This window comes from Malus sylvestris, chromosome 4 (genome assembly GCF_916048215.2).
Source record: "Malus sylvestris chromosome 4, drMalSylv7.2, whole genome shotgun sequence".
Lineage (NCBI taxonomy): Eukaryota > Viridiplantae > Streptophyta > Magnoliopsida > Rosales > Rosaceae > Malus > Malus sylvestris.
This window is the reverse complement of record NC_062263.1, coordinates 30,089,918-30,105,012: the sequence shown is the minus strand read 5'-3', so window position 1 is coordinate 30,105,012 and position 15,095 is coordinate 30,089,918. Positions and strand designations below refer to the sequence as shown.

The following is a 15,095-nucleotide window of genomic DNA, read 5'->3' as shown; positions in this document are numbered from 1 at the left end:
ACCTACATTCTCAACTGGACTAGTAAATTAATACCCTTCATGAGGTTTGAGTTAGGTGGAAAAAAAATATTCTGGGAAAGTTAATATTGGTAAATATGATTTTCTTCCTTTTTGTCATGTATTTCAAATACCAAGCAGCTCCAAATATGTACCAGTCCTATATATCAACTTATTTCCTACTTTGTTAAAAAAGAAAAATAAAATATTTCTGACTGAAATACGTACGTATATACGTAGCTACCTGTCTTATTTATCATTTTCCATGCATGCATGCATGTCTTTAACTTTGTCGGGATTATTATTTACAGTGAACATATATATATACAAGAGTAGCTAGGGTCTACTCTGCATTTTTTTCTGCACTTCCCATGCTCCAAGGTAAATTGATCGATTCAAACTCATTGGTGTTGGACCACTCTCACTTTGATTACCACAAGGCATATATACCATGCTATTGAATTTTGAGAAAAAAAATGCTCTGTATATACCACCAACTTATATGAACCCAAAGGACCTTTTCTCTTTCGGCATATTTCGATTTATCTCTATGTTGATTTTTTCTTTAATTTTGTAAAAAATAATAGAGTTGTGCATGAAAAATAAAGGGTGAATGAAACTAGTTTAGTGTCCTAATTTTCGGGTGGATCTACTATTCTTTTCAACTAACTGAAACACTTTTTCGCTTAGTATGTCCTTCATATTTTTAAGTATCAAGGATTTACATGGAACAAGTTCATCGTTACATATGTCATGATTCAATGATGCATTGTCATGTGTAAGTTTTTCTCCACTATTATTAGACTTGAATACTATAGTAGTGATGACCCATTGCATATAAGTTGTTCTTGATAGCGAGCAAAATCACTTCCCAAACAAAAAACCTTACGAGATGCTATAGTAAAATATCATGAGATGTTGTGGAGGGTATTTAAGCAAAGATTGCATTTTTGCTCATCACTCTATTTATTACCGTTAGATGAGTTTGAATATTGAGATTTGTGCTTATCCACTACACGAACCTCGAAATTCAAATTTATCTAACGGTAATAACTAGGGTGGTGAGCATACAACACACTAAATGATGGTGAGCAAAAATCCTCCCAATGAAAAATTTAAAAGTTAAGAGTCAAATCCAGATTTGTGGAGTTAAGAAGACTGACAACCAAATTTTTTCTGTATTAATGAGAAGCAAAGAAGCAGCATTCGAGATTCGAGAATAGAAGGTTACCCATTTATTATGTTAAACACATCTAATATTTTCATATTATTCAATCCATTACTTTATTTACTAAAATTTTGACATTATTTCTGAAATGTATACACACATGGAGAATGGTGCGTTTGTAGCATAGATCAAGGGACACATTGTTCCGATCGATCGAGTACGTTGAATTTTGAATAGTCCTTTCTTTGGGTTTCGTTTTCCTCACCTCAAAGTTCAAACCCTAGACATATTCATTTATTGTTGTAACAACTAATTGGATGCTTGCTGGTTTCTACGTATTTATAACTTTGACGTTATTATTATATATGTTGACAGAAAATGTATGATACAATCCATGTAAGGTTATCTTCAAGAGTAATGCTCGAGAGATTAAATTTGTAGACTAAATTAACAAACCAAATGAAGTATCACCAATTAGAAAGGGAGCATTTTTGCTCACCACCCAATTTATCACCATTAGATGAGTTTGAATTTCGAGATTTGTGTAGTTGATAAGCACAAATCTCAAAAATTCAAACTTATCTAATGATAATAAATAAGATGGTGAGCATACACCACATAAATGGTGGTGAGAAAAAATGCACTCAATTGAAAATGAACACGTTTATCAACGATTAAGTAATAATTCAATCACCAACTTCCATGTCATTTAGTTTATAAAATTTAATATCCTAAGCATTACTCTATCTTCAATGGAAAATTTATTAATTGATTTGTCCTTGGAAATTACTATATATTTAGTCTCATTTTACCATTTGAAACAAGTTTGGTAACATCCCACATCGCCTAAGAGAGTGGATCATGTAAGCCTTATATGTACATGCCCATCTCTTCCTAATACGAGGCCTTTTGGGAGCTCACTAGCTTCGGGTTCCATCGGAACTCCGAAGTTAAGCGAGTTCGCGCGAAAGCAATCCCATGATGGATGACCCACTGGGAAGTTCTCATGTGAGTTCCCAAAAACAAAACCGTGAAGGCGTGGTCGGGGCCCAAAGCAGACAATATCGTGCTATGGCGGAGTCGAGCCCAGGATGTGGTGGGGGCCCGGGCCGGGATGTGACAATTTGGTATCTGAGCTAATTCCTAGCCGGAAGTGTGGCGACAAGGACGTTGAGCCCCATGGATCTTGTAAGTCTTATATGTACATGCTCATCTCTTCCTAGCACGAGCATTTTGGGAACTCACTTAAGTGAGTTCGTGCGAGAGCAATCCCGTAATGGGTGACCCACTAGGAAGTTCTCGTGTGAGTTCCCATAAACAAAATCGTGAAGGCATGGTCAGGGCCCAAAGCGGACAATATCATGCTACGACGGAGTCAAGCTTGGGATGTGGTGGGGCCCCGGGCCGGGATGTCACAAGTTTTGTCTTACTTTGTCCCCTAAAACTGTTATGTTCGTATCATTTAGTCTCAATTTACCCCATTTCCGTTCATTCAGTAAAACAAAGGTTAAATTAAAAGGTTAGAATTAGGATAGTTACATGGTTGGATTCCTTCCAACATAATGTGTGTGTGTGTGTGTGTGTTGTAAATGGTAACATATCATATTCACATTCGGATATACCTACATTTAGGTGAGAAAAGGTGACCGGGCATGCAATGCCATGTGCTAGAAGCAAAGAATACGCCAAATGAGTGTTACTTGGTTGGAAGACTTATATAAGAAGGTACTTACAGAAACAAATTAAAAAAAATACTTGCACATAAAAAATAATATATGGAGAGTCTGAGAAGTAAAGAAAGATAAAGATCTAGAGAAGTTAGAAGAATTGGAAGGTTTGCGGTTTCAAGTAAATATTAATGGCAAAGTGTATTGGGGCAGATACACATTGAAGGAGTGCAATAAAAGGTGGTGGAAGTTTCAGTTGGGGGTATTGGGTAGGTTTCCCTTTTTATTTTCATTTTTAATGCTTTTCAAGCCTGTCCACTGCCCACTGCCCTCCCCTCTCCTTAAATTTCTTTACCCTCAACTTGTATACATCGTTTCGTTTATGCTACGAGATCCTGTTAAGAAGCTGCTGATAGAGGTTTATAAAATTTAAAAAAGAAAAGGCAGCAGTGATTCCAATATATATGAAACCAATGTCGCAGGCAATGATGATCTTGATGTTGAAGCTCTAAAGGGTCTCTCTCTCTGCGCTGTGCTCTGAGCTTAATTATCCTTCACCCACCTCCCCTTCCTCTCCATTAATTTTGTAAGTGTAGAGAGAGAGAGAGAGAGGACCCTCTTGGTTGCAAATTGCATCAAGTCCCTTTCCTTGAAGTTTTGTGGTTTGTGTGTGTGGGTGTTTGGTGCAAGTAATATATCAAGGAAAATAGTCAGATTTTGTTGTGTTGTTTGTTTTACCAGTAATGGTCAAGTGCTTCTGCTTCTTCTAGCACCTGCTTCTAGCTTTTTCTTTCCATTGTCTCTCATCTCTGCCACTGAATGAGATAATAGCATGGGGACTACTACTACTCTCGGTGGAAGGAACAAGAGAGAAAAGCACCTGTCACCGGTTCTTCTTCTGAAGCACTTTTTTCTCATCAGCATATTTTTCCAAAATTTTTCACTTTCTGTGGAAGCTGCTTATTCTGGAAAGCTGAAATACACAAGGCATAATAAGCAAGTTAGCAGCTTGAGACTGGAAAGGATTGAGAAGCACTTGAACAAGATCAACAAGCCAGCTGTCATGACCATTCAAGTATGTGGATTTTTATGACTTTTTTCACAATTTGTAATAATTATTAAATCAAATTATTTAGCTTATAATTATTTGGTACTTTCATATGTATATACATTAATTTTCCTTTCAATTTTTGCAGAGTCCAGATGGAGATATCATAGATTGCGTTCATAAAAGAAAACAGCCAGCTTTGGATCACCCTCTTTTAAAGAATCACAAGATCCAGGTACAAAAAAAGCTTAAAAAGTTTTCCTTTCTCACTCCCCAACAATTTATTGAATTTGTAGATTTACATTTAATTTTTGTAACATTTTTAAAGATGGGGTTTTGAATATTTATTCCTCTCTCTAAACACACACACACACACACACACATCACTCTACCCTCGTTAAAAATATAATTAGTCACATTAGTGCTGCATTCCTTTTGTACTTGCGTTTGAATTCTTTTTTGTAATTTAGATGTATTTAGTGTAAAAAGATTTGTACATAAATTTGAATTTTCCTACATGTAGTTTAGATGATTAGTGAAAAAACAGTTCGTTAGGTCAATTAAATGGTGTCGCAGAATAAATCATGAGCTCGGGTATAAATCATGAGCTAGGGTTTGGTGTTGATGCATTATTCATTTGTTGTGTAATCATATTTATGTACGTGTAACTGCAGAGGAAGGCACCAGAAAGGCCAAAAGCAGTAGTAACAAAGAAGATGAAGCAAAATAATGATGACGAATTAGATGGGATCAAGGATAATAATAATGTGATTAATGCCACTGCTAATCAAGGAGGAGGAGGAGGAGTGATTAAGGGTGCATGGGTACTGCAGCAAATGTGGCATAGAAATGGGACAAGATGTCCGAGAGGAACGGTTCCTATACGGCGGAGCACAATGGATGATGTGCTGAGGGCTAAGTCTTTGTTTGACTTTGGAAAGAAACAGCATCGTACCAGTTTTAATATTAATAATAAGAATATTACTGCTGATCTTGCTTCCAGACGCGTCGATGCCCCCGATGTGGTCAGTGGGAATGGCCATGAGGTAAAACCCTAATGATTTCCCCCTCCAAATTAAGCCTCCATTTATTCATCAAATCATGCGTGTCCATGTGTATGTGTTCTATTATATATAATATATTATATCATCCTAATCATCACTTTGATATGATACCAAGTGTAATTTCCGCAAATGTGAGCTATAATAATTGATCAGGGTAGTGTGCTCAATCATTTTACTAAAGTTTGAAACTATTTCATAGAAGAGAATAATTTAGGTATTTTTTTATAAAAAGAACAAAATATTTTCCAACTGCATGATCATCTTCATCTTCTTGGAAACATGTGTTTCTTTTTCTTTTTTCTTTGCAATTAAGTTGGATTTTAGTTAACAAGTTAAGGAATTAGATATGATGCATAGTAATCGAGAACATTAAATGGATGACACAATTTGTTAGCTATAAATAGTTTATTTCTTGTATAAATTGTTGAAAATTAAATGTGTACAAGTTGTTGAAAATTAAATATGTATGGACCATGAAGTATGATACTTTGACAATATAAATTAAGTTATCGAAAAGCCAATCTATGTTAGATATAAAGATTATATGTTACAATTATCTAACAATTATTATATTTTATGTAGAATATACTTTTTGATAAACTAATCAAAAAATTCAGTATGAAAACTAATTACGTATTCTAAATTGAGTTTTATTTATTTATTTTTAAGGATAACCTTTATTAAAAAGCAAAGTCTCCGGAGCATCCCGTACAAACAGACTCAATGTCTAAGAGAAAGGCATTCCTAGTACAATTAGGAACTATATTTATATAAGGATCATAACGTTGGAGAGATCAAATTTTTAAGCCAAATGATATGTCATCAACAGAAAATAAGCACGTTAATCAACACTTAAGTAATAATTCAATCATTCACTACCCACATCATTTAGTTTAAAAATTTAGTCTTCATAGCATTAATTACCCTTTATCCAAACATGATCAGAAGCGATGTCAATTTACAAACAAACAATTTAGTGTAAAAATGACATAGAAAATACAGATTTTCTAATTCCAAGTAAATGGTCATTAATTGATTATTTAACTGAGATTATGTTGTATGATTGAAAATTATGTAGCATGCAATCGCGTACACTGGAATATCCCAAGAGTTGTATGGCGCTAGGGCGACAATCAATGTTTGGACCCCTTCGATCGAACAAGTAAACGAGTTCAGTCTCTCACAGATTTGGGTTCTTTCCGGGTCGTTCGACGGCACAGATCTCAATAGCATAGAAGCTGGATGGCAGGTAGGTTCTTCTTCCATTTTATTTATTATATTTTTATTACTTATTTGTACATTTAATTAGGTCTAATTACTAAATCACCTCTAATTAAGAGGATTAATTTTTTTAATACTACTATTATCTACTTTGAATATGGTATTAGTTGAATTTCGATTTCCTGAAGCCTTGATTGTTCCACTAGTCAGGTCAGTCCGGAGCTCTATGGTGACAGCAGACCTAGATTGTTCACTTACTGGACGGTCAGATTCTATGCCTTTCTCTCTTACAAATTAGGTGCATATATTTGCCATGATTATTTTCCTAAAAAATAAAATGATTAGTGATTTTCCATACTCAAATCTTTGTGTAAATCATAATTTGTCATGCATACAAAAGCTTTTCTTTGTGTAATTTTAATAAAGTATTTATTACTATATGTCAAACTGTAAATACTTATTACGTACTAAGAAATTACTTGTTACACTTTAATCACATTGCACAAGTGATAAGCCTTTTATATATATTCATCAAATTAATTTGAGTACTAAACAACATGGTTGACAGACAATTACTTATGAATATTTTGATAGTAATTTCAGGAAGGCCGGAATCACTTTTGGGAAGAAGCAGTTTTTATATAAATCATTTTAACCGATATTTATTTAGAAACACTTGTCATGGAGAAGTACATGGAGGTGCCTCTCTTCACAAAGGAGCCCTTAATAAAAATGATTGGGCGGCCACACCTCTCCTCTACCATAATATTGTAGAGATCTCTCTACATAGAAAACTATGTTGAGTAGGTTTTTGTTATTTAAAGAATAAATAAAAGATTTTATGACAACTATTTTTTTTTTGTGACACCTATGTTGAGTAGGAGAGATTCTTCAATGTGCCGGGAACCCAACCCGGTACAACAACTATAATAATAAAGATGGTTGGCTACTTGGAAAAGAATAATATTTCAACCAATTGTTTGATAACACTTGGTGTACCGGCATATTGAAAAATCGTTGAGTAGGTAGTAATGTGAAAGTCTTCATTTAGGACATTATTGGGAAATGAAGAAATTGGTTCTAAGTTCTAACACACATTTTTCCAATTTCATTCAATAACACCCTATTCTAGAGGTAGCTAGAGTAGAATTTTATTAAGTCTAGTTAAAAAGTACTACACATTTTTTGTGCAAATTCTAGTTCTAGGGCATGGGTTTAGAGCTTTGAAAATCTATATGCATGCATGTTAGTCAACAATAAAGATACAGATATTTGGATATTGCTCTTTGTATCATTTGGCAATATGGGCTCCATTTAATTCTTTAATATTGTTAAGAGGCTTCAATGTCAATGAATATTCATATATTATTTTGTTTAATTATTCGATAACTTAAGTATACTTCAAAGAATACGAAGAAGTAATATCGTCTAATCTTCTATTTTATTTATTTAATAAAAAATACAGACAGATTCATATCAAGCGACTGGGTGCTACAATCTTTTGTGTTCCGGATTTATCCAAACAAACAGCAGGATAGCCATTGGAGCTGCCATTTCCCCAGTCTCATCCTATGCCAGCAACCAATACGATGTCACCATTCTCATATGGAAGGTAATTCAAATCATCCAATATTAACATACAAATTAATTAAGGTGGAGGAACAATTTGGTTAATGAATGCATGTGTATGTTTAATTATAGGATCCAAAGCTAGGAAATTGGTGGATGGGATTTGGAGACAATACCCTGGTAGGGTACTGGCCAGCAGAGCTATTTACACACTTGGCGGACAAGGCAACTATGGTGGAATGGGGCGGCGAGATTGTGAACTCGAGGGCCAACGGCGAGCACACCGCCACCCAAATGGGTTCGGGTCATTTCGCTGAAGACGGTTTTGGGAAAGCAAGCTATTTTCGAAACCTAGAGATTGTGGACTCGGACAACAGCCTCAGCTCGGTCCGGGATGTGTCAACTTTGGCTGAAAACACCAATTGCTACAACATCAAGAGCTCCTACAACAACGAATGGGGCACTCACTTCTACTATGGTGGCCCTGGGAGAAATGCACAGTGCCCTTGATGACATCATCATCACCATCACCAATGATATATTTGAGTACCATATTATTAATTGAGTAATTGATCTAGTTTAGTTAATTAATTGCTATAAATACAAGCAAATTCTTTTTAATATTATGTAATTATAGATGTGCTCTTTCCACTCTTGTTTCTGCTATTCCGGGCCACAGTTTTCATTTTGCTAGGAAGGAAGCTAAAGTTAGATAGGGTTGTGTATTATTAGCTAAATAAGGCAAACTAAGAATTGCACAAACAAGCATGGAAATAGCAAACTTTGTTTAGAATTCATTTTGTTTTTATGCTCTGGTAGAACTTTCCCCACCGTTTTCTTCACTCCAAAAAGAAAAACAGTTGCTTATGAGTTTCTTCTTTCACCGTTGACGATATGTGACGAATTTTCTACGTAACTGTGGGCGATTTAGCCACATCGAAAATTATTCCTCCGCATATTTTTATTCTCGACGGAATAGTTTGTATTTAACTAAATGAGCTCTAATTAAATCTTTAGTGTTCTTTTTGTGATATAATGTGTAGGAGAACAAGCCTCCACCAGTGACTCAGTAAGTACAATCAAGCTTTCCACAATTAATACAAGAAGTAGAGACACCTTATTTGATGCCCGCAACACCACCCCTTACGTAAGAAAAAAAGAACACTATTTTGTAGCCCTCGCCAACACTAGTTACATGGGACTTGAGTCGATGGAGAGACCAGCAAAATGCACTATAATGGGAACCCGCAGCACCACCGCAAAAATAAGTCTTTTCTTCTTCTTTTTCTTCAGGTCGAAGTCGACTCTGAGAGTCTTGAACAGCCTTTACTTCTTTCTTCTCACCTGTGCATACATTTGTTTGAGAAAGTTAATGCGCAGATAAGTTAATAACATACACACACATATATGTAATCAAGCTATGTGAATCGATCGATCGATCGATCGTGCACAACCAAAGGCCCTCTATGACTAGTCTGTATTAAATTCTGGATGGATCTCATTCAAATCATCAAATACTACTACTGCATGCTGAATTCATGTTTAATTACATTTGATTTATTCTAGGTAGGCTAATTTGTCAGTTAATTAGGAGGATAACAAAGCCCTGCATATGCATGCCATACTTGAAATTAATACTCCCCAACTAAGCGAATGATGTGGAGAATTCTACCCAGGTCAGGTAAGGTAACCGACCAAATGGACAAATTAAATGTCTAGTTGTATTCCTATTCACTTGTAAGTGAGATGACTTAGAATTAAACTTCATAAATGGAGAGTGCATAACCAATTTATTTCACCACACCTCTTACTGTAAATTTATCATTGTATAAAAAGGATTTTTAAAAAATTAGGGTAAAAACTCAGTTAAAAATACTAAAGATGATCAAGAGCATAGTTGTTAATAATTATTATTATTATTGTCTAGCAGAAAGATAACGTTGTGAGTTAAAAAGTTAGTTGTTAGAGGTCAAGAGCACATTTGTTAATTATTTTTTTTAATAAAGTGATAACGTTAGTGTGTTAAATAGTTAGTTGTTAGGGGGTAGAGAATTGGTGAGAATCGACTTGAGCCATATTACATAAAGGATGATTGTTTTCTGCCACTATGTTAAAACATCATTTGCTTTGTTAATTATTACTTGGCAGTCAATTACTTGCTTTTTGGCCTTCTCTTTTACTTGTTTTTGCTTAGTTACTAATTATTGGAGTATAAATGTATTTGCTGTGGTAGTTTCATTATAACAAAGTGTAGGATCTAACGTAAACCTTTGGATCATATTCCAATTGGTATTTAGATTAGATTAGATTAGAATGAGTCATAGCTCATGACATGTGCAAGCATCTTACATGATGACTTAGAAATGAATGGTTGTGATGGATTTGTAATGTTGTGAGAGAGTAAAGTTGTTTCTTACTCCTCCAACGTTAAATCATGCTTGTTGAGCTCTTTGCTTTTAGAGAACAAGTTGAATACACTGAAATCTTGAAGAAAGCTCTGCTCTCTGTGTGTGTGTGCATTTTACTGTTCCATTGAATCTACCAGAAAATCAAACACTAATATGGTATCAGAGCCAGGTTGGATCTCAATCTGGGCGTGAATCTGTGACAAGGGTTGCAGCTAAGGAACTCGACAGAGAATCGAGTTTGCTGCGACTGAAGAACAATCTGAAAATCACTGGGTAACTCGATAACAAGTCTAATATGGCTGGATCGAGTGGTGCTGATCTTCGAGCACCGATTTTCAATGGGGAAAACTTTGATTTCTGGCAGATAAAGATGAAGACTATTTTCAGATCTCACGATCTGTGGGATATGGTTGAAACGGGGTATAATCCTTCGGTGAAGAAAGAAGACGAAGAACTCACTGCCGCTGAGCTAAAGCAGCTGAAGGAGAACATGATCAAGGATGCTAAGGCTCTCGGGATTATTCAAGGTTCTGTGTCCGATGAAATTTTCCCACGAATCGCTATTCTGGAAACAGCAAAAGAAGCCTGGGATATACTGAAGCAAGAGTTTATTGGAGATAAACAGGTGAGATCTGTGAAACTTCAAAGCTTAAGACGTGATTTTGAATATACTCGAATGGGTGAACATGAATTATTTTCTGTGTATCTTGTGCGTTTGTTTGATCTCATTACGCAAATGAAAAGTTATGGTGAGAGTATTGGAAATCAAAGAATAGTGCAGAAATTATTGATTAGTCTTCCTAGATCCTATGATAGTATTGTAGCTGTGATTGAGAATACACGGGATTTGGAGACAGTTGATGTGCAGGATGTAGTTGCCACTCTAAAAGGGTTTGAGCAAAGAATTGAGAGACACTCTGAAAATAGTACGGAAAAAGCCTTTGCTAGTTTAAGTATAGCTCCTAGGAAGAACAATTACAATGGCAATCAAAGTTTTAAACCCACAAAGAACTGGCAGACAAAGAGTAAGAAATGGAATAACAAATCTGTGCATCATCAAGGAAAATTTACTGGACCTTCTGATAATGTCAAGAATGCTTGTAAGTACTGTGATAAACTTCATTTTGGAGAGTGTTGGTTCAAGGGAAAACCAAGGTGCCATAACTGTGATAAGCCAGGGCATTTTGTTAAGGATTGCAGGTCAAAGAAGGTTACTCAACAGGCCAATTATGTCAAACAAGTGGAGAACAATCCAACCATGTTCTATGTGTGTATGGCTGCTGCAATGAAGAAGGGAGAAGATGTTTGGTATGTTGATAGTGGCTGCAGTAATCACATGACAGGAAGAGAAGATTTACTGGAGAACATTGATAGAAGTGTTACTGCCAAAGTTGAGATGGGCACAGGGGAGTTGGTTAATGTAGTTGGAAAATGAGAGTTAATGGTTGCAACTAAGCAAGGCAAACGGTACATCAAGGAGATCATGTTAGTACCTGGTTTAAAGGAGAATCTATTGAGCGTGGGACAAATGATGGAGCATGGATATTATCTTGTGTTTGGGGGAATTGAAGTCAGAATTTATGAAGACTTTACATGCTCTAATCTGGTTGTTAAAATTCCTATGAAGGGAAATCGAAGCTTTCCTTTGAAGTTGCAACCAGGAATACAAATGGCTATGAGGGCAGGTGTTAAACAAGCAGCTGAGATATGGCATAGAAGACTCGGGCATCTAAATATGAAAGCTCTCATGCAACTTCAAGAGCATGACATGGTGACTGGTTTACCTGAGCTCAGAATGAATTCCACAGTATGTGAGGGATGTGCTATTGGAAAGCATTCTAGAGATGCTTTTCCTAAAGAAACAAATTGGAGAGCTGCACTACCATTGGAGTTAATACATACTGATATATGTGGACCAATGCAAACACTTACCAAGGCTGGAAACAAGTATTTCATCACTTTCACAGACGATTGTACCAGAATGGGATGGGTCTATTTTCTGAGAAACAAGTCTGAAGCATTTGGCATATTTAAAAGGTTCAAGGCAACTGTTGAATTACAAAGTGGATTCAAAGTGAAGAAATTAAGGAGTGACAGGGGAGGGGAATATACTTCTCTGGAATTCTCTCAGTATTGTGAAGATCTTGGCATAGAAAGACAACTCACAGTGGCCTATTCTCCTCAACAGAATGGTGTTGCTGAGAGAAGAAATAGGACCATTGTAGAAATGGCTAAATGCATGATGTTGGAGAAAGGGATTCCATTTGAATTTTGGGCAGAAGCAGTTAACACTGCAGTCTACATTCTCAATAGATGTCCTACCAAGGTGTTGCATAAGAAAACTCCATTTGAAGCTTACAGTGGAAGAAAGCCTGGAGTAAAACACTTAAAAAGTGTTTGGATCCTTATGTTATGCACAGGTTCCATCACAGATAAGGCAGAAACTGGATGCAACAAGTGTAATGTGCATATTCCTTGGCTATGGAACGTGTGAAAAGGGTTACAGGTTGTTCAATCCTAAAACTAACAAGGTTGTTATTTCTAGAGATGTAATCTTTGATGAGAACTCTTGTTGGGATTGGAAATCTGGTAATAAGAAGACTATGTCCATCTCAGTTCCAAGTGATGTTGATGGAAGCAAAGAGAATGAGGCTGAAGCTGTTGAAGATGATGCAGTATTTGAATGCACAGAATTACTACAAGAACAACATGAGCAAGTTATTGCTTCTTCTTCAAGACAAGAAGAGCAAATGGATCATACCAATTCACAAATGTATGATCATACTCCATTAAGGTTCAGAAGCTTAAATGAAGTTTATGAAATGTGCAATTTCTGTGTGATAGAACCTGAATGTTTTGAAGAAGCATCAGGAGATGAGGCTTGGAGAAAAGCTATGTCCACAGAGATTGAGATGATCGAAAAGAATGACACATGGGAGTTGGTCAAAAGGCCATTTGATAAACCTGTAATTGGTGTAAAATGGGTTTACAAAACAAAACTTAATCTGGATGGTTCAGTGCAGAAGAACAAGGCACGGCTAGTGGCTAAGGGTTATTCTCAAAAGCCCGGAGTGGACTTCAACGAGACCTTTGCACCTGTGGCAAGGCTTGACACCATTAGAACTCTAATTGCATTGGCAGCTCAAAAGGAATGGAAGTTGTTTCAATTGGATGTTAAGTCTGCATTCCTAAATGGTACACTGCATGAGGAAGTATATGTGGATCAACCACAGGGATTTGAAGTTCAAGGACAAGAAGATAAGGTCTACAAGTTGAAAAAGGCTTTATACGGTCTGAAACAAGCTCCCAGAGCTTGGTATGATGAGATAGACAATTATTTCAATCGATCGGGTTTTGAGAAAAGTCAAAGTGAAGCTACTTTGTATACAAAGTTCAGTGATGCAGGTGTGCTTATTGTATCTCTGTATGTAGATGACATTATCTACACAGGGAATTCTGATGAAATGATTCAAGAATTTAAGAAGGATATGATGAAGCAATATGAGATGTCAGATCTGGGATTGTTACATCACTTCCTTGGTCTGGGCATAATTCAAACAGATAAGAGTATATTTATTCATCAGAAGAAATATGCCAAGTCACTACTTGAGAAATTTGGATTGAAAGATTGTAAAGCAGTAAAAACACCACTTGCAGTTGATGACAAGTTATCTAAGGAAGATGGAAGTGAGGATGCTGATGAAAGTTTGTACAGGACAGTGGTTGGTAGTCTGTTATACCTGACAGCTACTAGACCTGATTTAATGTATGCATCATGTTTGCTGGCAAGGTTCATGCACAAACCTACTAGGAAACACATGGGGACAGCTAAAAGAGTCTTGAGATATGTGCAAGGCACATTGGATTTTGGAATCGAATATGTGAAAGGAAAAGCTACTGTGTTGATAGGCTACTGTGATAGTGATTGGGCAGGAAGCTTGGATGACATGAAGAGCACCTCAGGCTATGCATTTAGTTTAGGTTCAGGAGTGTTTTCTTGGGCTTCTGTTAAACAATGCAGTGTGGCTTTATCTACTGCAGAGGCCGAGTATGTAAGTGCTACAGAAGCTACAACACAAGCAATGTGGTTGAGGTTTATTTTATCTGATTTTGGAGAAGAGCAAGTGGAGGCTACACCTTTGTTGTGTGACAACACTTCTGCCATAGCCATGTCTAAGAATCCAGTGTTTCATCATAAAACCAGACATATTAATCGGAGGTATCATTTCATAAGAGATGCCATTCAAGACGGGACAATTGAACTGCATTATTGCAGCACAGAGGAGCAATTGGCAGACATATTTACCAAGGCTCTTCCTAAGGATCGATTCGAATACTTGAGAACTGCTCTTGGTGTGAAATCAGCAAAACATTTAGAAGGGAGTATTGGAGTATAAATGTATTTGCTGTGGTAGTTTCATTATAACAAAGTGTAGGATCTAATGTAAACCTTTGGATCATATTCCAATTGGTATTTAGATTAGATTAGATTAGAATGAGTCATAGCTCATGACATGTGCAAGCATCTTACATGATGACTTAGAAATGAATGGTTGTGATGGATTTGTAATGTTGTGAGAGAGTAAAGTTGTTTCTTACTCCTCCAACGTTAAATCATGCTTGTTGAGCTCTTTGCTTTTAGAGAACAAGTTGAATACACTGAAATCTTGAAGAAAGCTCTGCTCTCTGTGTGTGTGTGCATTTTACTGTTCCATTGAATCTACCAGAAAATCAAACACTAATACTAATTAGTATTGCAGTGTCAGTCAAAATTAAATTGACTGCAAAACATTCACCCCTACTTACAGTACGACAAGGAAAAATTCCCACACGTTTAGGAAAACTACCACCAGTGCCACCCTTTAGGAAATAGTTCGTGCTTCTTTTACTTGATCAACAAGGACAGGACAGTGTTTATTTTCTTATATAGTTCGTGCTTCTTATAAAAACCAT

At 36.2% G+C, this 15,095-nt stretch overlaps 1 protein-coding gene across 1 annotated transcript; it reads left to right on the top strand.

Moving 5' to 3' along the window:
• Positions 1-2,979: 2,979 nt before the first annotated feature.
• LOC126618566 (uncharacterized) lies at positions 2,980-8,531 on the top strand. Its single transcript, XM_050286674.1, has 7 exons — positions 2,980-3,907; positions 4,029-4,115; positions 4,555-4,926; positions 6,023-6,193; positions 6,376-6,429; positions 7,631-7,777; positions 7,867-8,531. The coding sequence occupies exons 1-7, from the start codon at positions 3,665-3,667 to the stop codon at positions 8,242-8,244; spliced, it is 1,452 nt and encodes a 483-aa protein (XP_050142631.1). The 5' UTR covers positions 2,980-3,664; the 3' UTR covers positions 8,245-8,531.
• Positions 8,532-15,095: the final 6,564 nt, after the last annotated feature.

Excerpts from the sequence above, each read along its gene's own strand:
- LOC126618566 (XM_050286674.1), top strand. The coding sequence starts at position 3,665 with ATGGGGACTACTACTACTCTCGGTGGAAGGAACAAGAGAGAAAAGCAC. Across the intron at positions 3,908-4,028 it reads CAGCTGTCATGACCATTCAA|AGTCCAGATGGAGATATCAT; the intron begins GTATGTGGATTT and ends CAATTTTTGCAG. Across the intron at positions 6,430-7,630 it reads GATTGTTCACTTACTGGACG|ACAGATTCATATCAAGCGAC; the intron begins GTCAGATTCTAT and ends TAAAAAATACAG.